Consider the following 27,757-nt stretch of genomic DNA (forward strand, 5'->3'; position numbering starts at 1 on the left):
TCGTTTCACAGGCAGGCAGCAGCCGCGAGCAGGACCGGGCACCTGGCAGCGGGATAATGCGACTGGCAACCCGCGAGCCACAGATTCCTTTCGCCTTCTGGTTTTGGGCACGTAGGGCCGCGCGTGCGGACAGCCATAGCGGGACAGCGGGACCAGCACCTGCCCGTCACCCCGAGCTCGCCCCAGCCACGCAGCCCAACTCCGCCGGCTAGCAACACCACGCGGCCCGCCCTGCTCCGCGCTGGGGAAGCCCCCGACGGGACCTCAGCGCGGCCGTCCCGAGGAGAGCCTGCTCAAAACCACGGCGGGTCCCGAGCTCTGCTCCTTGTTTGAGGTCACCAAGCCCGGCATCGTCCACCGTCTCCCCGCGGCTCTGCTCCGCGCCTCCGTTCCCGTGGCCGACGGGCCGAGAGACCGCGCCGCGGCGGGTCTTGCCGTCAGGCAGGCTGACGGGCACCTCAGCGCAGTGCCGTGGGGCCCTGGAGGCGTTGTGGGGGGGCGGGGAAGCGACTCTACTTGGGGACGCCTGGCTCGGCGGCTGCGGCGAGATGAGCGGCAAGGAAGGTGACGGTGCGCCGCCTGCCGCTGCCTCCCGCGGGCCGGCGGAGCTCTCGGAGCCGGCGGGAAACGGGGCAGCGGGAGAGGCGTGAGGAGGGTGGACGGGGGGAGAGGACCGGCTCGGCTGGGCTGTGTGGTGCCCCAGCTGTTCCCTCGGCCGGGCCTGTGCTAGCTCTTGCAGTTCCCGTCCCTGCTGTTAAAAAACATGTAGCAAAACCTGAATTTGTTATTGGGCCTGTAAAGTGTTAGGAAGTGTCTGTCAGATCTCGCCGTCAGCCTGTGTGCTGCTCAGACAGAGCTTCCTCCGTCCAGAAAGCAGATAGCGTGGCCTTCCTTTGCTTTTCTCATCTATTTTCTTGTCGTTTTCTGAAATTCACATTGCTGTTTATGCAGCGGCCCCTCATCTCTCTCTATTTCTCTCCAATTTTTTGCCCCTGCTTCAGGAGGACCTGGTCTGTCTTATCTATCTATCTATCTATCTATCCATTTATTTATTTTCCTGTGAATTATTTTGATGTTCCTAACGTCTGGTGCAAGGCAGCGAGCTGGATGCTCTGCGCTGCTTCAAGGGCTTGTGTTTGTAACGTGCTCAGTGCTACAGGAAAAACAAAGCCCTGAACCCACGTCCTAACAGAAAAGAAGGGAAAAATGATGTTCAGTTTCCTCTTTTAGAAAGTAACAACGCCCACTTCTGGTTTGAGTTTGGGATAATAAACAAACGGAAGCATTTTAAAATCCAGTGTTCTTCTGTAACTTCTAAGTAGCTTCCTTTTGTTTGTCTTTTAAGGAAATTAAGAGAACTACACGTGTTTAGAAAGGTTTGCTAGTATGCAAATGTGCCAAATATTGGCCTCTGCTCGGAACACAAAGCTTGCAGCTGTCACGAGGAGGAGATAACAAAGAGAAGTGGTTACAATGTGAATGATTCTCTCTTTGGTGAAGGAGAGACTGAAGGAAGGAACAGGACCAAGTGCAAGTTGACAGTAAAAGGCAATCCAGAAGAGAGGGGTTTTGAGTAATGGTTTGAAAAGGGACACTAAGACAGGAGTAAGTAAGGGCAGTTGAAGGAAACAGCTTTTGCAGGGTAAAAAGAAGTCTTTAAATGAGCGGAGTGTAAGGACCTAAGGTGCTGCACCACAGGAGGTAAATCTAGATAGATGAATAGTGGCAGTCTGCCTAATTTATGCCTTGAGTACTTTTTTTATTACCGAAGACCAATGACAAAAATTATGGTCACTTAGGAGAAGAAGGCTGAGGGGAAACTATAATTGTCTTCAAATTGTCTTCAAATACCTGTAAGGTGATTGCACTGAGAGCGGGATGGGTTTCTTCTCACTGGTGACAGGATGAGGAGAAATGGCCTCAAGGTGCACCAGGGGAGGTTTAGGTTGTATATCAGGAAAAACTTCTTTACTGAAAGAGTTGTTAAGCACTGGAATAGGCTCCCCAGGGAGGTGGTTGAGTCACCATCCCTGGATGTGTTAAGAACTGTTTAGGTGTGCTCAAGGACATGATATAGCAGAAGGTTGTTAGAGTTAGGGTGTTATGATTAGGTTGCGGTTTGACTTGATGATCTTAAGGTCTTTTCCAACCTGAGCATTCTGTGATTTGGTAATTATTGTACAATAAACTACTACTGGTAGGAGTTTAAATATTTTCTGTCAAGTTGGATATTAAAAAAAAAAAAATTAAAAAAAAAGCAACAGAACAAAACATTGTTGAATGCTGTAGGTCCTTTTTAATGCAATAATTTCCATGCAGCTATTCCCTTATGGAAAGGAAACATAAAAGAATATGAACAGCTTATGACAAAAGTACTTGGGATCCTACTCTGGTCATCCATTAGAATTGGTAAAAGTAGTCCTATTATTCACTAGGAATGTGGTGGAACAAATAGTGTGGTATTGTAGAGATGACAGCAGCTGCTAATGAAAGTTACCTCATTCTATCATGCAAAATATCAATGGAGCCATAAATCCTCTGAAGACAGCGTTCTGACATTACGCATGTTCTGGCAAAACTGGTTTATTTTTAAATATTTTTATTTGTGTGTGTTTGTTTTTTATTAATAGGATCAGGTGGCTTCAGAAAACGAAAGCACGATAATTTTCCACATGGTCAAAGAAGAGAGGAAAAAGAGAATGTTAATCCTTCTTCTCCTTTGATGACATCTTTTAAATGTAAGAAAGAATTTGGAAAGCCAGATTATGAAAAGCGTGCATTGCGGAATTTGCTAGGAATGATGTATTTAGTGATGGAATAAGCCAACTTCCTCAGGGGGAGAGATTTGAAAATAGTGAAACTCATGCTTTCTACATTTAGAAGATGCTGTTTTGCTGTTTATACAATCATGGCCTGAGAGAAGGGTTTGGCGTGGCAGCACCTGGCATGTGACCTGCTCCCTTTTTCATCTTGCGTCCTGTTCCCCTTTCCCACCCTGCTGAACTTGATGCTAAGTAAACTGCAGCATTCCAGCAGGCACAGGGCCCTTTGGTAGCAGGGAAATGCATGAACTGCACAGATGCAAAATCTTGTCTGTTGTGACAAAAGGACATGGCTGCCTTTGGGGAGGCTGAGAAGGTTCCCAACTGCTGACCATAGTTATGGTGGTGCATGGATGACCAAGTTTCTTAAATGGAAATCTGAATGCGTGGATTTATGAATTGGTATCTGCTTATACGTGTGCTTTCTGAGAATCTGAGTTTAACAAACTGCAGTAGGCCTCTATGGAGACACTTTGTTTTGATTGCCTTTTTTAAGAACAGCTTATATTTCAGTTGTTGTTGTTGTTGTTTTTCCCCAAATAAGCAGGTGTTGTGAACTGCCCTCAAGCAAAACTGTTTTCACAGTATTTACATCAGACTCAAATGTTAGTTAGTCAATTCAGTTTGATTCTCTCAAACTCTCTCATTAGGTAAGCCCTGACAAGCAAAAGGTGGTCTTCAGAAATGAGGAACATTAACAGATGAAGGAAGGGAATGTGATACAGGGCACAGATCAGATCTCAGTGTAAAATTTTCCCTGCTTCCCATATTATTTTTTTTCCTAAGGAAGATGAAGAAATAAAAGCTGGATGACTGTTAGAGATGATGCCTTCAGCACCATATAATTTCCTTGGTGTCTTTAACCACATGTTAAAGCAGCTGTATGAGTCAGCTTGGCAGATTATTAACTTTGACCCCGGCACTTTTATCTTGAATAATGTATATACACTTGTACTCTAAATTGAGTAGTGCAAATGTATTTTCAAGTTTAATTTTTCACTCTCAAATGTATCAGGATTTTTCTTGAGGATGCTGCTAATTTGAATTCAAAACATCCCTTATTTCCCTCCTTTCTCATGAGATCCAATCAGTAGCGTTTGATAAATTTCAGAACAGAGTAAGGGATGCAGTTCATCCTGACTTTTCAGGGTTGTAGTGTTTGTGTTCCACAGAGCTATGAAGTATTTCTTGTTGGTAATTCACTGGTGGACTCAACTCAAATAATTTGGTGGAGACAGACCAGTCATGCGTATGAAAGGCTTGGAGCTCAGCAGGAGCATTTGTGCTCATGTTTCAGAAATACAAAACAAAACAACAAAAAAAAAACACCATATTTTTTCTCCAGGCAATGGGAATTTTTAGCTTCATCTAAACTTTGTAAACTGCTACACTTTTCTGACAGATATTCACTTGTTAGATACTCTATTAAAAAAAAAAAAAGAGACCTCTTAGCTTGCTTTCACCATCTTCTTGCGTGGATCCTTTAATGCCTCAGATAGTTATGCAGGAAATGTACTTAAACACTTCTAAGTATCTATTAATAGTTTATTTAGTGGACTAATGGCATATAAAATGTTAATGTTGTATGTGAAGCATTTGTTCACAGTTTTCACTAAGAAAATTACGTATGCATCCTCTCTTAATCTTCTTTCTCGTTAGGCAGAGAAAATTTATGTCAGTAAGTCAGAAATCTTATTTTAAATCTTTATTTTAAATAATTGGCCTCACTTTGCTATTTTTAGTTCTTAGGGATATTAAAATACTTTTGCTCAATTCTAGTTTTGATGTAAAATAGAACCTTTCTTTTTAGTATTCTGTTCATTTTTAAGTGTATGGTTTGGGCTGCTTAAAACAGTATCGGGGTTGATGTGTATTTAAGCCTGACTTACTAAACAAAAAATTATATTAATGATGAATTTTGCTGCTCAAGACTGAGGTTTCATAGATACGTAGCTGTCTAAATATACAGGTTGATCCCTCAAGGAGGCTTTTCAGAAATATGTGCGGTTTTTGAAGAGCCAAAAATGGGACCTGGGTTCCTGCATACTTGTGAGTCCCTGCTTGGTGCGTACCTGCACCATAAGACATGCTGTATTTTGTTCAGAAGTTATTCTGTGCCTTTGCTCAGCGTTGAGCTGCAGGGTTGCGCAGTAGCTGTGGCAGGCAGGGGGCAATGGTGGTCTCCACAGCTATGTCCCGTGCAGGAGCACTGCCCACACTGGGGAAAGGCTGATGGGGACGGGGACCCACAGCTGTTACTGTGGTGCAGGATCTCAGCTTTTCCCTTACGCTGTATACTGTGATAATCATGCTTATTTCTGTAAACACTGCCTCTGCAGCATTTCAGCTGGAACTCGACACCAGGCATGATAAGTATGAACGGCTTGTGAAGCTCAGTCGTGATATCACAATCGAAAGCAAAAGAACAATATTTCTACTCCACAGGTATATCAGGTGAGTCACACCGAGAGCTAAAGTGTTTGTGGAAACCTATAAACTGTCTTCTGTTTGTGATTAATAGCTGAGATGTTTTGTTGAGAAAGATTAATTTCTCATAAACATTCTTTAGCAGCTGATTGCATGCACCAGTTAGAGAATTAATAGATGCTGGCTCAGGTTTTTTAGTTGGTTTTATTGGAATGTTAAACAGGTTCAAAGTAGAGTGTAACAGCAGATGAGAGCTTTTCAGCTTCCAGCAAGCTGGGAGAGAGGAGCATGCAGCCTTCCTTCACATTAGTCACCTCTGCTGTTACTTCCCCTTTTGGGGTCTTGTAACCTCACCCTCAGTGATCAGTGCAAAAAGTGTAGGTAGCCTGGGTTGTTCACTGCATTCTTCAATCTAAGAGACTTGTCTGTGAAGTTTTGAACTTGTGTATGTTTTGTGTCTTTGTTTTGCCTTCAAGCAATCACTGGAAGCCAGAAACGAAGCAGGAAAAGAATGGGAAAATTTAGAGCTTTGTGTATCCAGCTGAATAAAATATTTACTCGTCCTACATGTAACTGCTATAAACAGCTCTCCCTGTTCCTTCTCCCAGATTAATTTTTTTCTTTCTTACCTGCGCACATCTGTTGTGGTAGTGTCTATTTATAGTTACCATAGTAGTAACAGTTATAAATAGGGATTAGGAAATTGCCCTCTTTTTAACTTGGTCTTTTGTGAGGAGCTACTGCGATAATTCTAGTAACTGCCTCAACCTTGACTGTGAATAGCTGTTCCCACTGCAGGGGCTAGATGTGCTGGCAACTGGAAGAGGAAAGAACAATAATGAGACACTCATTTATTCTGAATTTTAGATTCCTGTTTTTAAGATACGTGTGTTATTGTGAGAGTGGAAGCTTTCTGTGCTATATTTTGATTTCCCAGTCCTCTGGTTTTAGCCATTATTGTGGCTTTACTTTCTGAAGTCTGTTTGCTTTTAAATGTTTTCTTCAGACCAGTCTATCTGTCTGCCAGTATAGCTAATAATATACTACGTTGATAGTTTGAGGTTGGAGGAGGAATGGTTTTAAACTAAATCTTACATGCCAAATATATATTGTTTGTTAATCAGGTATTTCAGCTGTTCTTTCATAACACAGTTCATAATTACTTTCTAAAAATGTATATACTTTACACGTGTTCTGTAACATGTTGCAGAATAGTGATATATTTTTTTTTAATGAACTTCTGCAAATACTGCTTGTTTCTCAGAATACTCTAATGAAGCATTTGTTCTTACTCAAGCAGTTGTTTAAAATTATTAATTAATTGTTAAAATTATTACCTGGAATAAATGTTGTGCTACCAGAACATTTGACTAGCTGATTCTGCATAGTCTCTCTTTCAGAGTCTACAGTAAGTGTCAATGAAAGTTAAACCATTTCTGATTCTAATGTCTGCTTTATTTTCTTCCTTGAAGTCTATGAATGTGTATTAGTAATAGAAGACCTGTAACTTTTTTTTTTTTAAGTGTCTGCTTGTATTCTGAAAGCTGCTGTTTCGTTTCAGTGCTCCCAATGGTGAAGAAGTACTAAATGAATCAGAGGTCAAGTTAGATGGTGTCAGACGGAAGATTAAGCAGGTTGCACAAGAGCTGATAGGTGAAGACATGTATCAGTTTCACAGAGCTATATCTCCAGGTAAATTATTTTAAGATACACTAAGTGTGCTATTTTGCACTGAACTCGATTTCTTGCCTAGCAGTGGTTCCTCTTCATGCAGCAGGTTTGAATGTAGCTCATTTCTGTGATCATAAAGCAGGACTCAGAGTTATCTTTGTGGTTAGCTGAGTTAGCTCTGATACTCTGAGAGTATCACACAGTCTTGTTAGCACTGCTGTTAAACAAGGATTTGCTGAAACTGGAAAACTTTGTACCCTGACCTACACTAAAGTTGGGAGTGGTTCTAATGAATGTACTGGTCAGTTGTCTTTGACTGGGAGGAGTATGTGCTACATACATACATACATTTACCCCAGTTGAAAAGGTTGTAACCTCAGGGAGTAAGAAGGAATGACTAGCTTGTGAAATAATACCTTTGTGAATTCATAAAGTTCATAAATTAAAATCCCTAGATGAGCATTTTCTTTCTTCTAAAGACTTGTAATGTGCACTTTGTATGTTTCAGTTACATCTTTTTCTGCTCTTCTCTGTAAAATAGCAATTTTTACTACCATCCTGGTGACAGTATGTACCAGTGCTTTCATCACTCTTGCTTGACTTTTTTTTTGCTATGGAATTTGATTCTTACCTAAAATTCTTTTGCCTTGTTTATGGCAAAATATAAGTAGTGTCTGTAACTGCTTCTTTCCTATCTTGGTCATGCTCTAGAAGTATCTTGCATTTACCTATTTTATATATATATTCCTGTGCATCTTTACTTGTTTAGGCAAGAAGTCTTCGGTGACTTCAGGGGATTTCAGGGGAGAGCTGCCCAGATTTAATTTTTAGAAAGTATTTTACTTCTATAAACTGTTGATAAATAAGTCTGTGAAGAGATGTAATTTACAAGACAAACAGAGCACAGGTAAACTTTTACTTATGTGTGTGAGCTTAAGGTCATCTAAGAGTGAAATGTCTCTTAACTTTACCAATTTTCAGTGGTTCTAATTCAATTCCACAGCTTGCTTGTGGTGGTGCATTTGGTTATTCAATTCAAATGTGAACAGTAACTTTTAGGAGAGCCATTTTACAACCTGTGTGAATCTTGCTGCTCTCTGTCACTTAGTATTTTAACAAGGCAATGAAAAAAGTGGTTCAAAACACTGTCACTACAGATGACCTTGAACTGTGAGCAGTAATTGTTCCAAGTGTTTGGATTTTCATTTTAAGTTCTGTTTATAAATGCTGAGAATCCAGTCCATTCATTCAGTTTTATGAATTAAGGCTTTTTAAAGCTTCCTTAAGACCTGTAAACATTGTCTGAATAACCTGTGAAGTTCATATTTTCTTTGCTATCTATATAACAGCATTGCTTGAGGTATGCGAATCTTTGTGAGACCTCATGCTGCAAGCTATCAGCTTTGCCACATGGGCAGTTATTACAAGGTAACCAGCTACCACCTGTTGGTTGCTTTACACCAGTTCCTCCTAGTTTCTTAGTATGGGGCTTAGCGTGGGTGAATTCAAGGAGCCATACCTACTTCTGTTTTTACAGAAAGTAGATTTTAGTTTTTAAATAAATGCTTCCTTGCCAACCTGAATAATTAGAGTTTTATGTAAAAGGTAAGTAAACTTAGTTTATTTATTTTCAGGTTGTTATTACTAGCTTAACGAGTTTCTGTTCAGGTTTGCTTTGTTTGATAAGCACTCATATACAGTTAGTTACGCTAATTCACCTTTGCTGATCTGTGACTTGCATAAAGATACCTATTAATATCAAAATGGACCAGAATAGGCTCTTCACAAAGCAACTGGAAATACCCTGTCAGCTGCAATTCAACATTTCTCAAACTTATCTTTGCTGTTTTAAATACCAGACTTTTAAAATAACAAACACATGTCCGTCCACTGTAGAACAGGTTGAATATAGACCTGTAGTAGAGGAAATCAGTTGCCTGCTGTGTATGTATGATGACTCAGTGCCTCCACAGCTGCAAAGCTTTTATATATGCAGTATATCCCCAACACTTGCATGTGGCTTGCAGTGAAGTGAGACTGTAGTAGAATTACAAAAAATCTTAGTAGTCTTAAGACAATTAAAGAGAATGAATCTGCTGACTTCTCTACGTTTAAAAAACAAAAAGGAAGTCAAAGAGCACTAGATCCTGAGGAGGAATAGAAGAGTAGAAGCAGGCTTTGCTGTCTATGTTTTCTTTTGATCAGGTATGCATACAAATGCCTGAAATTTAGCAGTTTTGTGGACTAATGCAGAAGATATAAAAATGCAGCCCTTCCATTGGACTTTTCCTTGTAGGTTGTTATTGACTGGAGTTGGACTGTTTGGGTTAGAAATGGAAATGGTTGTGCTTTCACCTTTGTCTGCTCTTTAGATGTCCATGAATCAATGGCAAGTCTGGAATCTCCTCAGTTGTATAATACTACCTAGCCCAGGGAGCTCCCAGTTGTTTCTGCAATTAGGTAGTTCTTTCCTCATTATAAAATATATATTGTATAAAATCCAGCTGAAGTACAGTGACCTTCATTCCGTTTCTGCAGGTCACCTGCATGGTTTATTGAATCATAGAATGGCTTGGGGTGGAAAGGACCTTGATGTTAGTTCCAACATTAGTTCCATGTTAGACCTTAGTTCCAACCCCATGCTGTGGGCAGTGTTGCCACTCATCAGTTCAGGCTGCCCATCCAGTCTGGCCTTGAGCACATTTAGGGATGAGGCATCCCCAGCTAATCTGGGTAGCACGTGCCAAGGCTTCACTGCCCTCTGAGTAAAAATCTTTCTCCTAATACATGATCTAAATCTCCCCTCTTTTTACTTTTAAACCATTTCCCCTTGTCCTGTCATGATCTGCCCATGTCAAAAAAAAAAAGTCAGTACTTAAATTTTGGCTCTTCCCTCAGTAGGCAGAGTTTGTGTTTGCTGGTGCCTGCTATGCATGTTTTGTAAGGGAGCATGCTAGAATATAGGATTGTGTCACTGGGAAGACAGAGATTGTGTTTAGGCATTGATTATATGAGCTCATGTCTATGCCAAGTATGAAAGGCGAACTTGTAGCACAAACGTTCCTCTCACCTTGTTTGTTGAATCCTCCACTCTTCTGTTAGTCATTGGGATGGAAAAAAGGGTTGCTTAAAGACTTGTAGATTTTGATGCAGCTGACAGTGGGATCAAGGTGACAGATATGAAGATGCTTGCTGTCAGGATCATGAAGCTGACATAGAAAACCTGGAAGCATGAGGAAAGAAGGAACAATTAGAATAAGAACAACTGTGAGAGGGAATGCTTTATCCCACCTGACCGCACTGTTTATGAAATACTGTAATTGTAAGGGAAAACACTGATAAGAGTTAAGAATGTTGCTTTTGGTTTTGTTTTTAAGTCTAGTGATTTTTAATTGTTGCCTTGCTTTTTTCACAGTGGAAATGTTTGCATGCCTTTCTGAGAACAAACATAATTAGGAAAAGTGCTAGATTGTTTAGGTATTTCCTGAAGCTGTAAGTCTTGACTTTCTCTTAGTGTTCAAGTCTGATTTTGTGTTCTGAAGAATTTCTGGAGAATTTGTTGAAAGTGTTCTCATGAGCAAAAACATTGCAGTTAAAGTGTGGTTTTTTTCTTCCAAAAAGAATAAAGAAACGCCTGTGTCCCATATCTCAAAAGCAGCGTGTCCAATTAACCTCAAACTTCCTAAAAATATTCTCCTTTGTCTTGAAACCAAACATGAAACATCCTCCTGTTCCCCACCCTATGTCTCTCTGAGTAAAAGGGATCAAAACTGGGCTCGTAATGGAAACTGCCGTCGCAGCCTCAGTTAAGGAGTCACAACTGTCTGCATCATAAAGCTGCCTAATACATATTTTATTCAGTATAATAACTGTTCACCTATAAATAGAGCAGTGCTATGAGTATAATGCTTGGGAATATTGTTTTCCACTTGTAATTGTTAAATGCTTTTTTTGGGGTTACTCCAAACAGTTGTTCTTTTGACTCGAAGATAAAACAATTCTGGCAGAGCACTAAAGGAGTTTCATGCTTTCCCTCATTAAGATTAGTGCTAATGGCACGCAGGACGTTTCCCCAAAGGACACTTGCATGAGCTCAAACACTGAGTATAGCACTAATTGAACAACAACAAAAACTGATGACTGTTTTCTACACGTTTCTTAACAGTACAGATTGTCCCAGGGGATGATTAAACAAGCAAACAAAGAGATACTGAAATAATGAAGTCTTTTTTTAATGTGGAGCTCTTCATTTGTTATGTTAGGATGTTCGGCTTTGTTGATATTTTTAAAGCTTTACTATTTGTAATATAGAATTCCTGCTCTTTGCCCCACTTTGCAGTGTATACCTTATATATCCTGTGAGGAAATGTGTACTGTTTCTTTAAAATTCTTGAAAGATGCTGTGCAAGAAAAGGGCTGAGAAAGAAGTTATGAATGTATGAAGTGAAGGGAATAAACTTTTCAGGATTTTATTTATGTAGTATTATATTATTTATGAAAAACTCCAAAATATTACTGCAAAATATCAGCAAAGGACAGGAAAAAGCTGTATAAACTCTGAAGACAGAGTATGCTCTGAACATTTTAGGATTTAGGATTATGTAAGTATTCCAAGTATGACCTGCATGTGCACTGCATAAATGCAAAACATATATTGCAGAGGGGAGCTTTGAGTCTGTGGCAGGTTGGCATTGGGTGGGAATGAATGGAGCACCATTCTAACATGGCTTATGAAGTGAAATCTCTAACTGGTGGAAGCAAGTCTTGCCCAGTTTTTGTCCCTTAACAGTATGGGGTGGAATCATGTGTGAGAATTGTAAGGCTGTTAAAGTGGTAAACCGTTTCCTATAGGAAACCTTGACTGAGCAATCTATTAAGAGCGATCACTTAAGCTAATTTAGGTGTCTTTACAGTGAGGTCAAGATTTTGCTAGGGACAAGTATAGGTGTGGCATTATCTTCGCAGCTGATAGACGTGTGTAGCTCCTTATGGAATGAGGAACCCAAATTTCTTTTGGGGCTTCTTTGCTAATACAGTGGAGAGTGATGATAACAGATGTAACTGGAACGCTGTTGGCTGACCTTTCTGTTTGCTGTGTGTCAGTACTAGCGGTAACAGTGAATGGAGTGGGTTGCACAGAGGAGCTCATTAGGTCTTTATCATGTCTGCACTTGCTCTGAATGGGATTAGATGATGAGGCTGTAAAATGTCAGCACCTTGTCAAAACTACTGCCCTGTGACTGCTTCTCTGATGTTGATGCGGGAAATTCTGTGTAAAAGTTCAGCATTGACGCAGTGGATTTATCTTGTGCAGACGCTATTTATGTTCTGAGAGAATGTTATAATGTAGCTTATTTCTGTCTCCTACCTTATGCCATCTGAAGGCACTTCAGAATTCTTAGTGTGCTGCAGTAAATTGCGCTGTTGGAGTGGATAAGGCAAACTGTGCTACCTTTTCCTATATATGTATTTGTAAAACAAAGCTAGGGTCAAGAACAATGATGTACCTCTGAATAAGAACTTTTTTTCTTTGGTCTTACAATTTAAAAACTGTAATAAAGTAGGTGACATACAGAGGAAAAGCTTTTTACTGCTTAAGGAAGGGTATCATGAATTGTAATCATCTCACCCAGGAAAAAATTTCAATACACCTAAAACTTGAAAGGGAAGCTATCCGTGGAGGAAGCAATCAGATTTCTGCGAGATGGTGGGAAAACATAATAACACAGGAACAGGATGTAGCTAAAGAATTAAGTTCATCTCTTTGCTGTTGTGGGTGAGAGGTAAAACGCCAGAAATGGAATCAAAGTTTCCTGATTATACTGAAAAATTAATGGAATTTGCAGTGTAGAAGCCAATATTTATCAGATACAATTTTGTTAATTTCTGTTTTCTTACTTTGTGCATTTCTTTGTTCTTGCACAGCCAAGAGTGCCAACAAACTATAAAACTGATTTCCAGTAAGTAAACTGCTTGTTTGAAACTCACTGTTATATTTTACTACTCTTAGGCTATTTCTAGCTCATGCCTATTTTCTAGGTTCTTCCAAGGAAGGTGAAAAATCAGTATAGTAAATGTGCTGAATTCAGCAAGTAACCATGGTACATCCCTCAGATCTTCAAGGGGGGACGAAATAAAAGGTTGTGAACTTATTTTCCACAGTGTGTCCTGCAAGAAAACCATTGTCTATTTATACACTTGTTTCTAAAATTAATAACATAAGCTCAATTAAATTGATCTCTACAGTGAGAGAATAAAACTCTCTGCAATTCTCTGTCGAGTTTTTGTGTCTGAGAAATAATTTAACTGTCATGGGCACTTATGCCTATTAAGTAGGAAGCCTGTGTTTGTTTCTTTAGTTTTGAGGAACACAGACAAACCTCTGGTTTACCTTTCCCCTAGCTGTGGTGTGTATGCAGCTTTAGAGACTAAGTGCAAACAATGCTAACGCTTCAGCACCTGAAATTTATCACTTACACATACAGCTGGAAAGGAACAGAGCTGCAGGATGGTCGTGGATGTGTCACGTAGCAACTGACTAATCAATAAAGCATTCAGGATTTAATAAGAGAAATTTTCACCAATTTAATTATTGATTTGATCGTAAACCAGCTTAGATGAATCGTTGCTAGATGCAATATATGTTCTGGTTTCAGTTGCTACCTTGAACTGATTAGTGATAGAATGCATACAGTATCTTTCTCTGACAAATATTCCTATATGAGCTTGCACTGACTGTCAAAGTGATTTCAAAACTGAATTGTTAAAATGGAGCAGTTTATCTGGAAATGGACTTGGCTGTGTTTTTCTCTTCCTCAGTTCCCATTAAAATTCAAAGGCTGTATATAGCTCTGCATGGCACACATACCTGGCTCCATGAACGTATTATTCAGTGAATAGAAATAGCAGATTTTTTTTTTTCTTCAAATTCATGTGCTTTTATTTGTATGTGTTACTTATCCCCATTGTACAAAACCTGCTCTTCAGGAGTAATATGAAGCCTTTTTTACAGCAATATCCAGGTGGTGAGTATGTCTGAGTATAGCTGGTTTTACAGCTGGCTTTAGAATCTTTCTGTAAGCTGTTAGAAAATTAACCTTTGATTTCATACTCACAATCAACTAAGCAGCTGTTGGATTGTTTCATAGCCTCAGTTTTAATTACTTCAGTTTTTACCATTTCTGGACAGAAAGAAGTGTGAATCTAGGAATTGTTGCTGCCATCTGTGGGCAAATTGAAATGAGTGAGGTGTGAGTTGTCAGTTTCGTCTTAATAGAATGGTAATGATGAGGTATGATTATTTTCTAATTGTCATTTGCTTATGAATGCATTTAAATTTATTGCTTGCACTTGTTTCAGTTGGTGTACTTGGTCCATGTAGTTATTTTACCAGTTCTCATTGATCAGCAGGCTTGTAGAAGTAGGTTCTTCTCATTCTACCATCTTCCTTGGGTTCTGCAGAGTTCACTGACAGAAGCTCTCCAGTTATCTTTGGTTTTTTTTCTCAGTTTGGATTTTCCACAACAATTTGACTTTTTTTTTTTCTTTCTTCCTATTTTTAAGAGAGGGTCACTTACTAGCCTAAGTGTGATAAGGTTGTGTTGCTTTGATTTGATGATGAATTCACAATTGGGTAGCTTCATGTGACTTGCCCTAAAAGTAATGTTCTGCACTGGTGATGCTGGAAGAAAACTGCTGTAACTGTGTATGTTTTCAGACAGCCCTTTTGGTGACTGCTGTTGGTTTGTGATTCCTGCTTCATGGTTTAGGGTAGGACCTGGGGAAGGTAACAGAGGCTGTCTGTGTGAGCAAAAAGATGCAGGTAGGGAGGAAAGCAAGAGAATGAAGGAAGAGAAGGAAGATAACTTGAGAAGAAATAGGGACCAACATCATTCAGGAAACTGACAGATAGTGTTGGTGTTTATAACTTCAAGACCTGAGATGCATGGAACCCATTTTAACCCATTTTTAAGTGTTGAACAGATACTTAAATGAAAAAATGGTCATTTTTTTCTTGGAGAGAGTGCTACAATGAGCTGAGAGTTTGAAGAGACCCGATTCCTTGCTAGTATGATATTAGTTTTGTTTGTTGTTTTTTTTTTCATTGTTTTAGAGAAATTGCTTAACTCTTACTTCTCAGAGTCTGTATATGCAGATGAATATTATCAGATGATTCAACTGGAAAAAAATTGCACAAACTTTTAGGCATGAAATTTCCTTCTCGATAGCTGTGTGCTGAGAAGATACCTCTGTGTAACTTTCCAGTTTGTATGCAAAAAATATATTTTCAAAATATAGAAGGAAGATATTATATGTGTGATGGTAGCCTATCACTAGTACAAGCTATTTATACAGAATAAATATAATAAGATATCAAAATATTTAACTTTTCTGTAGTTTCACCTTTCTAATTTTAAGAAATGCCAGTGGAAGTAACACCGTGCTTTTATTTACAGTTTCCTATGTGTGTTCTAAGAAAAAACATGCATAAAAACAGTTTTACAAACTATTACTGGCAGCTCAACCTGTAAATAATCAAGTTTTGGAATAAATCCAAAATAAAAGCATGAGGGGAAAGGTACTGTTGGATAGTGTAGTGAAATGGGATGGAGCTTTTCACCTTGGGGATTATTTGCTGAACATAGCGGATGTCCTTCCATGAAGCTAAAACATAACATATTCAAACATTCTTCTACCTGCGTATAAAAACACCTTCTTTCAAGGTCTTGGGTCGCTAAAAGGTTATGTTGCAGCTACTTTTGGAAGGACTTAAAATATAAATATTTTTGCAGAGGAGTTGCTACCAGTCTATTTGTGATGCTAACAGTGTCACATAAGGTTTTGTAACCTTACTTGTCAATACTGTGAGGTAGATTCCCAAACTGTGCAAGGTGAAATAACAAACCAGAATGCGCGTACAATATTCACATCGTGGTGTTAAAGAGAAGGGAGGAAAATAGTGGAACAGCTTGGATTGGAAAGGAGGAGGTAAAAATGTGCATGTATTTGCGTGTGTGTGTGTGTGTGTGTGTGTATATATGGAGAGAGAGAAAGGAAAATAAATACATATAGATACAGAAATGAAAGGAGGAACCAAACACCCTGGAAAATGTGCGTGGAGGAGTTAAAGTGAAATGAGTTGAAGCTGGGGAGTTAAGACTGATCAAGAAACCTGTATATTGGAAGGTTTGAGAGCTGATTTGATCACTTTGAGAACTTGGGTAAGTGCCACGTTGATTTTCCATATCTGATAGTCTTCTCCATAGATAGGAGATTCTCACAGATGTTGTCGTATTAAGTGCTGTAGTATTAGGTAATTACAGCTTATCCATAGAAAAAGCCAAAATGTCATAATGAATTAGTGGTTGTGTTATATCAGCAGAGTAAATCAGGGGAAGAAGCAATTGAATAAATCTTCCTCTCTGCAACTTCTGAAGTTACTAGTTTTGGAAAATCCCAAGTAGTTTTCCTTTATTATTCCTCTGTGACTTCTGCCCAGAATGCTTCACCCAAACTCAGTTGATGAAGCTATTGCATTTTATTGGCCTTGCAGTTCCCTGTGTACGAGAAATGAGTGTGGCTCTGATTGCTGGATCTTATTCTACTTTTGAAGCTACTGCTGGGTAGGAGCATAAAGGATGCAAACTGAAATGCCTTTCTGAATTGCCCTCACTCACTTTGCAAATTCGTATTTCAAAGGAAGAAATGCAGGTCATTCGTTAAGCTTTTTTGATTGTAACATGAAAAGCATTTTCCCTTGTGGTCTCCTCTAGTTTTCTGGGGATCATTCGGCTTTCCTCTGTTACTCAAGGCTGTGTTCCCTTGTTATTGATTTAGACTTTCTCTTTGATCCAAATGAAGCCTAAATTCTCTGCTTCCTAGATATCTCTTGTAGGCTGAGATTCTGGCCCTAGAGTGGTCAGTTGGAGTTTCTAAAATTATTCCAATGGAAACAGGATTCTGCTGCTAGTTACCTTGGGTACCTCCATTTTTTTTCACTTGACATATTGGCAAAGCTGTTGTCTATTCATGGCCCTTTTCAGCATGTTACAGCAGTGTCACCTCTGAGCTTCTCTCAAAGTGAAACCATCCCCTTAGAATTGTTCAGTTCTTCTGCTAAGATCGATCATGTTACAGTATGTTCCTTTAACTTCCTCTGTTGGCTCTCTCTCTGCCCCTTGGTCAGATACACACGTATTGTTATTGTCTTTAAAACTTTTTAGCTTAATCCTGCCGTGGCTGTTTGCTCCAGATTCATTTCTGCTTTTTATTTTTCCACCATCAGAGCCAATTTCAGATTTGTGCTGAAATCCCACATGCTTCCCCCAGATTTCTCTTCTACATATAAGGAAAAATTAACAGAACCTATGAATCACCGTCTCAACATTCAAGCTGTATTTTTGATCTCACTTTTGTTACTAATGCATGCAGAAAATTGCCATCTGCTGAGTTGATAGTGAGAGGTAATTGTGACAGGTGGCTGCAGATGGCACATAAATCTGGAACAAGCTGTATTTGTTATCCTATCTGTTATTTCCTTGCTGGCACACCTTTTGTTCTTCCTGCATGCCTTATTTTCAGAGTGTAAGTTCTTGACGATAGGGCTGTCCTTCATTGTATTCATCTTGCCAAACATTGCAGTCTTGTCTGGCTTATTGTAATTATAACAATAATAGTTTTTGGTCTGGATTTGTTTGTAAGAAAATGTGCTTTGTCCTGAACATGAATTTCACCTAGCCTGTCTTTTAAGGAGCCTATTCACTAATTCCTACAAAACAAAGAAATGGGAAATGAAGTTTTAAACAGACATTTTCTGTTGCTAACAACAGATCCAAAGGAAACATTACCTGTATTTTGTGGGCCATCTGCCTTGTTTTTGATTTATCTGCAGTCTTTTTTTTGTGTTGTGCCCCATGTCTGTGACCTCATGTAATATAAATGCAACGCTTTAGAAGCTTTGTTATGGGGAGCAACTTCTTAATATGTTTCTGGGAGTGAGTAGCACTATACTTTGTACTGATATACTGAAGGATCTGAATAAAAAATGCACTTGTAGTAAAAACTCGAAAATGTTGATCTGCTGTTCTTTTGGTCTCATATGTCAGAAGTGTGCTATGTTAAATAGCTTTTCAGTGTTATTTCTGGATTTCACTTTCTGCTAGTAATCTTAAGATAGTTTCACATACAAATTTTCTAAAAAAAAAAAAAGCAAGCATGGATCATGGGTCATTGCTCTGAAGTTTGAATCATTTGCTTAATAATTTTGTGGTTTGGTTGGTTTTTTTTTTTCAGGACTTCAAGAATATATTGAAGCTGTTTCATTTCAGTATTTTATCAAAACCCGATCTTTAATTAGTGTTGAAGAGATCAACAAACAACTAATATTTACAGCAGAAGACAGAGAAGAAACAACAAACATGGTAAAAGCTTTTCTCTTCTCATATGACATATCTTTCTGGAATGGTAATGCAACGACTGAGCTTAGTCATGCTTTTGGCATTTGATTAAATAAGTTCAGTTAATGGAATGGTATTAGATATACATGTGGGCTTTGACTCAGTCATTCAAAACGTGCTTTTTATTCTGAGACGTATTAAACTAGGTCAGTAGGCTTCAAGTTTATTCATTTCACATCCCCTTTAGGGCAAAATGAACACCTGGCAGGGAGAAGGATTTGGGATTGTAAAATACCGGGAAGCAAATATGGAAAAGGGATTTTTAATGTCTGTGTTTGTATCTGTAACATCCACCAGTGTAAAGTGGTATAGCAAAAGTTGGAGGAGACTAATGAATTTGAGACAAAATGAAATCTTCCTACCTCATACTAAGCTAATCAGGGCAGGCACTCTGATTAGCTTCTGTTAGTATTCATTATGTGTTTTAGCTTGGTAATTTGTAGCATTCCTAGAGTTGCTCTTTATGTTTTCAGGGCACAAACACATTTACTCTTGTACCTTACACCTCATGTTGTATCTGCTGTTTCTTGATGTGGCCATACCTTTACCCTGCCCTGCACAATTATTTGCACAGACACTGCTGCCAATGACCACAGTAAACTGGGAACACTTTGTAGATGGGGCTCAGAAGCTGTCTGTGGTAAAGTATAGAAATGGTCATGCAGTGCACATGCAGTGTACAGTAATACACAGCATTAGTGCTTTAGATACTACTTCTGTTGAAGAGATTCTGTTCTACAGCACTTTTTTTTTTTCCTTCCTCATTCTTTTAGTAAGATATTTGTAAAGAAGCCAGGTTTTCAGCTTAAGTTCTCTTTTTCTTACCTACAATGGCATGCTTCTTTTCCCTATTTGCAAAGTTATTGATGTCTGCATGCACACCTGACCAGATTGGTGATGTTTGGGTGGGTGTTCCCTTGTGGGAACAAGGGGATAGAAGCAAACCTGTGCTGTCTCCAATATCACCAGTATTTCGGAAATCAAAAGTATTGTAGCTTGGAGAGCAAATTTGTCACTTGTGGTAATTTTTTTCATGAATATTTATTTAGATATTTTGATGAATTCAATTGATATAAAAAACAGATCTGAGAGGAATCCACTTGTCAGCTTCTTCTAGAAAGCATTTTGAAATTCAAGATATTATTACAAAATCATGTGATTTGTTTTTATAATGCAGACTCTCTTATTGTTTCTTGAATCTTCAGATTTGTGTATCTTTGGACAAGACCATTCAACCAAAATTTAAATCCATCAGGCTGAAGTCTGCAAGCCCCCCCAAAAAAAGGCAAATGCAAATAAATGTTGATACAAAAAAATGTTTATTCTATTTGCATATAAAAATTGTAGAAGTGTGGTAGGTTTGATATGTTCATCATGCTTTTCAGAGAGGAAGTCACATCTCAGTGGAATGGATACTTTTATATCTTACAGCACGCTGGAGGAAGGATTAGTAAATAGTACTTCTGAAATCAGACTGTGGAAGTGGCATGCACTAGAATGTTTGTAACTCCTATTGCTTTACAGTGCATTAGGTAAATTAGTGTGCATTTGAACCATTTTAGACTGTCTTTTTCCATAATTCTCTGAAAGGAACTTTGCTCTATTCTGTCCTCAGACCTCCAGTTCCCAGGATAAACAGCCACACACTTGGAGCCTGAAGGTGACACCTGTAGATTACCTGCTGGGAGTGGCTGATCTAACCGGAGAGCTGATGCGACTGTGCATCAGCAGTGTTGGCAACGGTGACATCGACACACCTTTTGAACTGAGCCAGTTCTTACGTCAGATTTATGACGGTTTTACTTTCATTGGCAACACTGGACCTTATGAAGTATCCAAGAAACTGTACACTTTGAAACAGAGTCTGGCAAAAGTAGAGAATGCCTGCTACACGTTAAAAGTACGGGGCTCTGAAATCCCAAAGCACATGTTGGCTGATGTGTTCTCCACCAAAACAGAATTGATTGACCAAGAGGAAGGCCTTTCTTAAAATAAGGAGACTGTCACAGTCCATAAGAGGAGAGGACTTACACAGAGAAATCTTGTTAGTTATGATTTTTAGGTTTTTGACCCTCAACACTTTTTAGATAGAGACATTTTTAGTTTTATCTACGAGAAGATTGTTTGCAATAGTGATTTGTAACCAAAAATACTTTTTTATGGTGTGCAAGAGAACAAATGTTTGACTTTGTCCTCTCGGCATGGAATTTCCTGTATTGCTCCATTGTATCCTCTTTCAGAACGACCAAATGTTCCACTGCGTTTTGCACCAGTGACTGTCAGTAGTGCCAGTCACCTTGAACAGGTGTGATTGCTCTTATCACTAATTAGCAGTGGAAAAAAATGGTCAGGTACTGGTTGTTCAGCATTATCTGTAGGTTTTTGCTGAGCTTTGTTTTCTGACTGTTTGGGTTCTATCTTCACATTGTATCTAAAATAGCACACCTACATGGGTGAAAGTTCGACCTTTGACTTGAAGCTGAGGTGGTCTTGAAACTGAAGCTAAGTCAGCTTTTCTCCAGTTGGTAATGAGGCTAATTGCACCAGGCATGTATTACTGTGTACTCATCATTCTGGGACTCGGTTAAAATTGAGCTCTGTTTTAGTTACACAGATTCTTTAGATATTTTGATATGAGTTAGGAAATCATTTAAAAATGTGGAACTTAATGGTTTACATTTTGGTAACACGTTTTAATGCAGAATCTGCCACTTTTGTAGACAAAAGCAGAAGAAAGATCTGCCAAGTATACTTAACACACACAAATTGGTTAAGGCAAGAGCTTCTTGAACAAAACCAATGAGGCTTTGTGCTGGAAGTCTGTTCTCTGGTGTTTGTGCTGCCCTGAGGACCTCCAGTGGGGCTGAGCTGGTAGAAGTATAGGAAGGGCCAGCAAAGCTTTAAATATCTGTTAGCAGGAACTATATCATGTGCATGTTCCTATGGAAAGGAAATTGCAAACAGAAATAAGGCAGACATTCTGACTTCCAGGTTTATCTTTGAGGTGGGTATGTCACCGCTGGCAGAAAATCAGGGCTTTCTGCCGGTGTCTGAAGTTATGGAAGTCTGATAATGTACGTTATGCTAAAGGAAAACAGATAAAACAACATGATCTTTAGACTCCAGGAAATAGGCCTCCCAACTGCAATTGAAAATACTGCATGTTTTTTATTTTCACTTCCATATGCTGTGATAGTGCCAATATTTTTCCCATGAGCATGTCCTGAGTAGCACGGATCATCTGATACATGGACAGGAATGGGTAAATATATTTCTGTCACATTTTTCCATTGTTTCCACATAAAGCAATATGTGGTGGGTGCTTTATTTTCTTCCTATTATTCCTTTTTTTTTTTTTTTTTTTTTTTTTAACAATAAATTCTGAAAGCAGTCACTGCCAGGATGTTGTTGGTTTTTTTTGTTTCTTTTTTTTTTTTTTTGCTATTTAGTCCTAGAGGTAAGTAAAGGTGTGAATTTCCCCCTGATGTGCAGAACTACTTTCTCAGCCGTTTTATTCAGGGAAGTCTAATAGTAGCTAGGTTTGAAACTTCATGTGATCCTCTTGAGTTAAAAAAAACAAACAACAACTAAAAAAATCAGCAAGGGATTCAGATTGCAGAACAATTTTACACTAGTATAAATCTGCAATGGTAGACAATATTTTTTTCTTGTTGTTTTCCTCTTTTTTGGCGAGGGGGGGGAGGAGGAGAAGTGAGGAGGAGTAAGTGAAACCTATTCATAAGGAATCCTTTTTAAAAATTTTTCTTAAGTTTACGTATGCTTTTAGTATTTCACTTGAAGCAGGTGCAAGAGTAGTACTGTGTCTTTTGGCACTGCTAAATTTACTGCAAGCAATTGCAGGAGGACGTGTGTGAGTTGAAAGCCTATCGTATCATTATTAGATGTATTGTCTGATACTAAACAGAAGGCTGTATGTTGTCTGTCCCAGCAACTACTGGGCAGAAGCTGAATGTTTTCATGTCACAGTTTGACAAGGGGTGAGATGAGTGACATTGAAAGCCTGCCACAGAATGAGCACGGAGCGGCCACTGCTGCAGTCAAACAACTGTTATCCCCATACAGTCATTCATGATTATGAAATTACAGATGTATAAAAATTGTATTTTTTAGCAGAATTTAGAGGTTTCTTCAAAGAATATGTTTTGATTCCAACCTTAAAATTTCATTAAGCCTAGAGAACTTCCTTAAGGGCAGATGAGATTTCTGAATTCCTTTAGGCTGCCTGTTTATAATCAGAAGCCATAGTAATCCCTAATAGGGAGGAAAGTGTGTGTGTGGTGTATTAGAGCAGCAGCACAGATGGGAAATTGCTAGTGGCCTGCAAACCTCCTGCTCAAGGAAATATTTTCCCCAAAAAACAATTAGACTGTAGCTATTTGAAAAGTGACAGACATTTATCAGCAAAACAAGTTCCTAAACAAGCAATGGCAATTTTCCCATTTCTTATCCCATTGCTCTGTGGAGCCATTGATATGCTTGGTCTACAGCCAGAGCAGGACTACGTCATAGCAGATGTTTCATGGAGGCAGCTCTGTGTGCTAAAAACCATCTGCCTTTCTGAAATCTTTCTCAGAGGTGATATTTCTTCATGCTTGACTTTTGTCCTGGCTACTAATTTGCAGAGGAAAATAGATTCAATCACATTTAGCTTTCCAGAACTGCAGTGAAGTTATATAAGAGAAGCTTCCTGTTGACAGGACACGTGTGTCTATCTACTCGGTCTTCCTTACTTGGATTTTTCCATGAGTTTATTCAAAATAATTTAAAAATAATAATAATAATAAAAAAAATTAGAATAGACTTTATAATATATATTTTGCCTTCTAGAATTCTATGGACTAGACTCTGGGACTACCCTCAAAGAGTTTCTGAACTTCAGAGCAGACGAAGGAACAGCCAAGAAAAATAAAGGGAAGATGGTGGAGGAAAGCGGTGAGCTGGAAGTGGAAGGACAGGACCTTTACCAGAAGACTGCAGGATAGCAGTTTGGTTTAACACTTCTGATTTTGGAAAGGGAACTTTTCAAAACTTTTAGAAGTCTGAAATGTTGACAGTAAAGAGTTGGGAAGGAAGAAGGCAGTAGAGCAGGAAAATGGAAGGAAGTAAGGTGAAAACAAAGAGGGGAAGAGTGGCAAGGAGTGGGAGAGCATGGAGGAGGAGCAGCATGAGCTGCAGGACAGAAGGGACACACTTAGGGTGGGACGTGGGGAGGACATGGGACAGGAAGGCAGCCCTGCAAGAAGCTGGAAACTGCTTTGCAACTGAGTGTCTCAGCTATAAAAGTCTTGGAGCTGACCTGTAGGAATGGTAGGACCACAAGATACCCAAAGCATCTACTCTTGAGTAATAAGTAAAGGGAACTTAATTTTCTGAGCTGTGAGAACCTGCAAGTCCTGCTTTGAGCACGGTTTGTAGGATCCAGCTGTGCTGTCACAGATTTAGCTCTTTGTTCCCATGCCACCCCACCTCCCATGCTTGTTCACCATCATTCCCATACTGGTAGCCGTAGTCATTGATTGGTGATCTACCAGTGTTTGCAACTGCTAGAAACAAGGTTAGATGTATTCTGTAACATAAAGGAATGCTTACTGTGACCACTGTTTTCCACTTGCATGCTGTCAATCTGTCAGTTTCGCTGTCACTGTTGTTGCTGCTTCAACTCTTCCTTTTCTTCCCTTTCTTAACTTGTAATTTCTTGCACTTCACTGTTCTTTTGATTCATTGCATCCATTCCATGGTTTGGTCTTTTCCATGTCTAGCTGATGTCTTGGGGTAAACCGTCTCCATGCAGGAAGAAGAAGAATCAGTTGGTTTCTTAAGCAGGCTTGTCTATTCACACCTCCAAATCTGAAAACATCACTCAGCTGTGGGGGGAGAGTTCTGCTACTCCTGCACTCCAAAGACCTGGTGCTATGTCCTATGGCAGCCATGGTGCTGTGTGTCAGGATGGGTGGGTAAGCACATCTCGTGATGCTTTTGTGGCTGTGCAAACCTCAGTTATTTTGAGGCCTGCAATCATCGCAAGCCAAGAGAAATGGTCTACAAAGATGGAGGCAGCTGCTTCTCCAGTTCTCAGGAAGGTTGTCATTGAGCAGTATTCCCAGCAGTCCCACCTTTCTTTACCTAGCTCATTACCCCTTTGAAAAGCCTGTTTGCAGGCTGCAGCAGGAGAGGCTTGCCTATGGGTTCTTCTGGAGCCAGTCAGTATCTCCCTGAACACTGGCCAGACTTGAGGAGATGGCTCCTCTCAGCTCCTCCCACAGGCTGACACCGCTGGCCCTGGTTGTCCCTCCTGCCCCTCAATGAGGGGGGCTGAGCGCCCAGCCTGCCCTACTGGATTTCACAGACCAGTGTCATGTGGGTTCATCTTCTTTCTTCCTACTGTTCTTTTCATTCAGATGTTTACTCCTCCAGAAGAAAGCAGCTGTTGTGTGAGCTCTGCTCCTCCATTGCTACAACAGGCCAGATGACCTCCTAAGCCCATCGTTAGATGCTGTTCCTTGGCTCCTGGTGCACAGCAGGTTTCGTGGGACATCGTTTATCTTTGGGCACTTCTCCCACAGCTCTTTGCTTTCTTTCAGGCTTATGAATTCCTTTTAATCTGGTTGGGTCCCACCACTTCTGTTTAGTTCCTTCTCAAGGTCCTCTCCTCTCATGGCTTCAGGAAAAAACACCTGGCAAAACTGACTCTCCGTAAGTGGGTTTGGAAATCGCCCAGGTTTTGTTAAAATGAACTTTTTGAGGACAGGAATCAGGTGTTTGAAGGATGCAATTGTATGAACGGTTTCAATGTCACAGGAATACTGTTAAGTGCTGGCTGTCTTGTGTTAGATGTGTATAAGGGGGTGGATCTCTCCTCGCAGCAAGGGCTTAGGTTAAGAAGATTTTGCTTTGTATACCTCACACCTCCAGGTGAAGATGACAGACAGGAGATGCCATGACCATGAAGGAAAATGAGTAAGATGAAATGGTGTAAGGTCATATAGCAAATCAGTCAGGAGCCAGGAGTTGGACTTGGCTCTTTCAGCTTCCAGTCCAGCTCATACGGCTGCTGATCTGAGCACTTGTTGCACTCCAGAGCCTGTGAGCTCGTGGGGCAGCCCAAGCCCTTTTATGGGGCTGAAATGCTAAGGTCCCTCATGTGCCATCCAGTCATGTGCAAAGTGTGTGCAGCATCCCGCAGGCAGATAGCAACATTAGAAGCACTCATTCTGAACTTCCAGCTGGCTTTAGTGAGCTGCTGTGCTTTATGCTCTTGGTGGAACCTGTTTTCCTGCTGGTTTCCCATTCATTGAGCTGCCCTGGGCTGCTGGATCTCCAGACCTTGCCCCATCCTGCAGCTCAAGGCAAAGCCAAAGCTGGGCCACGCTTGGGGCACAAACCTTGAGCGAGCAGTGTCTGGTGCCTACAGAGATCTCATAGTGCACAACAGTCCTGCTCGGTTCTTCTCAGGTCTTTTTTTTTTGCAGCATTTTCAGCCCAGCATTTACCCATGATTACTCTTAATTATTTAACTATTTAAATAGGTATATTCTTCCTCTGGAAGAAGTGTTGCTTTGCGGGAGCAAATAATTTAGATTCTAATTACATAATGGTACCCATGAAGAGCATTCCACTGATTGGCAGCTGCTCTGACGTTCCTAAATTGTTTGAGCTCAATTGAGGTTTCTTATCTGCATCTAAAAACTTGTATCACCCACTCAGAGTTGTGGTAGAGTTTTCCTGTGTCCTACTTTAAACGTGTTGTGTGAGAGAAGGGAAGATGCTGGCATTTGTTCAGGGAGATGGGAGTTCGTGACTATCACCAAATTGAAGGTAACACTCATGGTGAAGGACATAAAAAGTTTAAACCTAGTCTTATCAGAGCCTGTGCTCTACAGGAACTGATTGGCCCAAGTGGAAAAGCTGTAGGCTTTCCATTTATTTCAGATATAGTCTATTTCAGCTCTCTGGTCCTGCCTTGCTATTAAAAGGATGCCTCTTAGGAAATTGTTAGAGAATGTTTATTTGTTCTGCCATCTAGTGTCCATCTCTAGAAATACAAGAGGCTTTTTTTCGTTTCCAGTCACAAGTTATTTGTTGTTTGCCTTTTATGTCCTTAAAACACAGTTAGCGGTGCAGCATAAGCTTCATTTTTAGACTTTAGCTACATCTCTGGTAGTAATAAATGATATGCAGCACCTTCTGCTATTCAGAAATTTGGGGAATATGAGGGAATAGCGTATCTCATTATGTGTGTATGGTGGTTTGGAGAGAAAGAAAGAAAGAAAAATGCATGAGAAAGTTTGGCCAGACACGTACTTGCAGACCTGTACATTATACAAATGCTTTTATCTGAAGCAGTACACTGGAGAGTACTGGTGCTAATAAGGATTCATAGACCAGAACCCTAATTCCTTAATATATATTATAATTACGTTTCCCTTATAAGAAAATGCAAGTCTTTTAGCTGTTGAACTTCTGGTATAAAAGCAAACAGTCCGGCATGTGTGAACATGTCTGTGTGCCTACCTACTGTGACCACGCTTGTCACAAAAACACCTCAGTTAGACAGCAGTTGTCCCCAGGCCACCAGGAGAGACCCAGCACACTCCATAGAGCATCACCAGACACCACAGCAGGCTTTGAAAGGGGATCACGCAGCCTGAGCTGTTCCTTGTGCTGGGCATGACTTGTGTGTCTGAGAATGTGTTGGAGATGGCTATTGCTGCCCAGGCACCTCTGCAATACAAAGTTGTCCCTGTAGTACATCATATGGTCACGGTCCTATCTGAGCATCTTTGGCTTAGCTAAGCTGGGGGCTCAATTCCCCATTCATGTAAACTGTTTTCTGGATTGCAGCCACAGGAGGAAGGAGATGCTGGTTTGTTTTAGGGCAGTTCCTTTGCCTTTGGAAGATCACAGGTTTCAGAGGGATTTCCGTCTTTTTCTACTGCAGTTTAAAAAATATTGAGATCTTGTATGAGCCTCTGAATTTATAGGATGTAACTTGCACTGCGAGTAAAGGAAGGAGAGTGCTGGAGTCCCTTGAGTTTCCTGGATGAAACTGAGTGAAATTCCAGCTGTGGTCCTTCACAACAACATTCTGAAATGACTGGCGGGAAACTCAGTGGCTCTATCCTGCAGCTGTGCCTCAGGTCAGAGCTCTCCCTAGAGCCGCCAGGAGCTTTGCACTGATGAGACACTCTCTCTGGGTACCAGGAAAGCCCTAGGACAGCTACTACACATGTTCTCTGTTCCCCACAGCCTTTCCGTGGCCATCTATGAACCTGCCTCATTGCTAATGCCGGGCTCCTTTGCTTTCGGGAATTGCATTTTGCTGTATTGTTACCAGCAGGGTTTGCTAGTGCAGCACCTGAA

At 40.1% G+C, this 27,757-nt stretch overlaps 1 protein-coding gene across 2 annotated transcripts; it reads left to right on the forward strand.

Annotated features, from left to right (window-relative positions):
• Nucleotides 1-498: 498 nt before the first annotated feature.
• TSNAX (translin associated factor X) lies at nt 499-21,774 on the forward strand. 2 transcript variants are annotated; one of them, XM_042890216.1, is made up of 6 exons: nt 499-564; nt 2,631-2,738; nt 5,162-5,276; nt 6,811-6,941; nt 18,213-18,340; nt 19,992-21,774. In XM_042890216.1, the coding sequence occupies exons 1-6, from the start codon at nt 549-551 to the stop codon at nt 20,364-20,366; spliced, it is 873 nt and encodes a 290-aa protein (XP_042746150.1). In that variant the 5' UTR covers nt 499-548; the 3' UTR covers nt 20,367-21,774. The 2 variants fall into 2 exon arrangements, with proteins under 2 accessions (XP_042746150.1, XP_042746140.1); XM_042890206.1 differs by having other exon boundaries at nt 511-570.
• Nucleotides 21,775-27,757: the final 5,983 nt, after the last annotated feature.

The sequence above is a fragment of the Lagopus leucura genome, unplaced genomic scaffold, assembly GCF_019238085.1.
Source record: "Lagopus leucura isolate 7727_CA_CO unplaced genomic scaffold, USGS_WTPT01 Super-Scaffold_73, whole genome shotgun sequence".
Taxonomy (NCBI): domain Eukaryota; kingdom Metazoa; phylum Chordata; class Aves; order Galliformes; family Phasianidae; genus Lagopus; species Lagopus leucura.

What these genes read in the sequence shown, in the direction of transcription:
- TSNAX (XM_042890206.1), top strand. Translation starts at nt 549, where the DNA reads ATGAGCGGCAAGGAAGGTGACG. An exon ending in GAGCGGCAAGGAAGGTGACG is followed by an intron (nt 571 to 2,630) that starts GTGCGCCGCCTG and finishes TTTTATTAATAG; the next exon opens with GATCAGGTGGCTTCAGAAAA. An exon ending in TTTGATGACATCTTTTAAAT is followed by an intron (nt 2,739 to 5,161) that starts GTAAGAAAGAAT and finishes CTGCCTCTGCAG; the next exon opens with CATTTCAGCTGGAACTCGAC.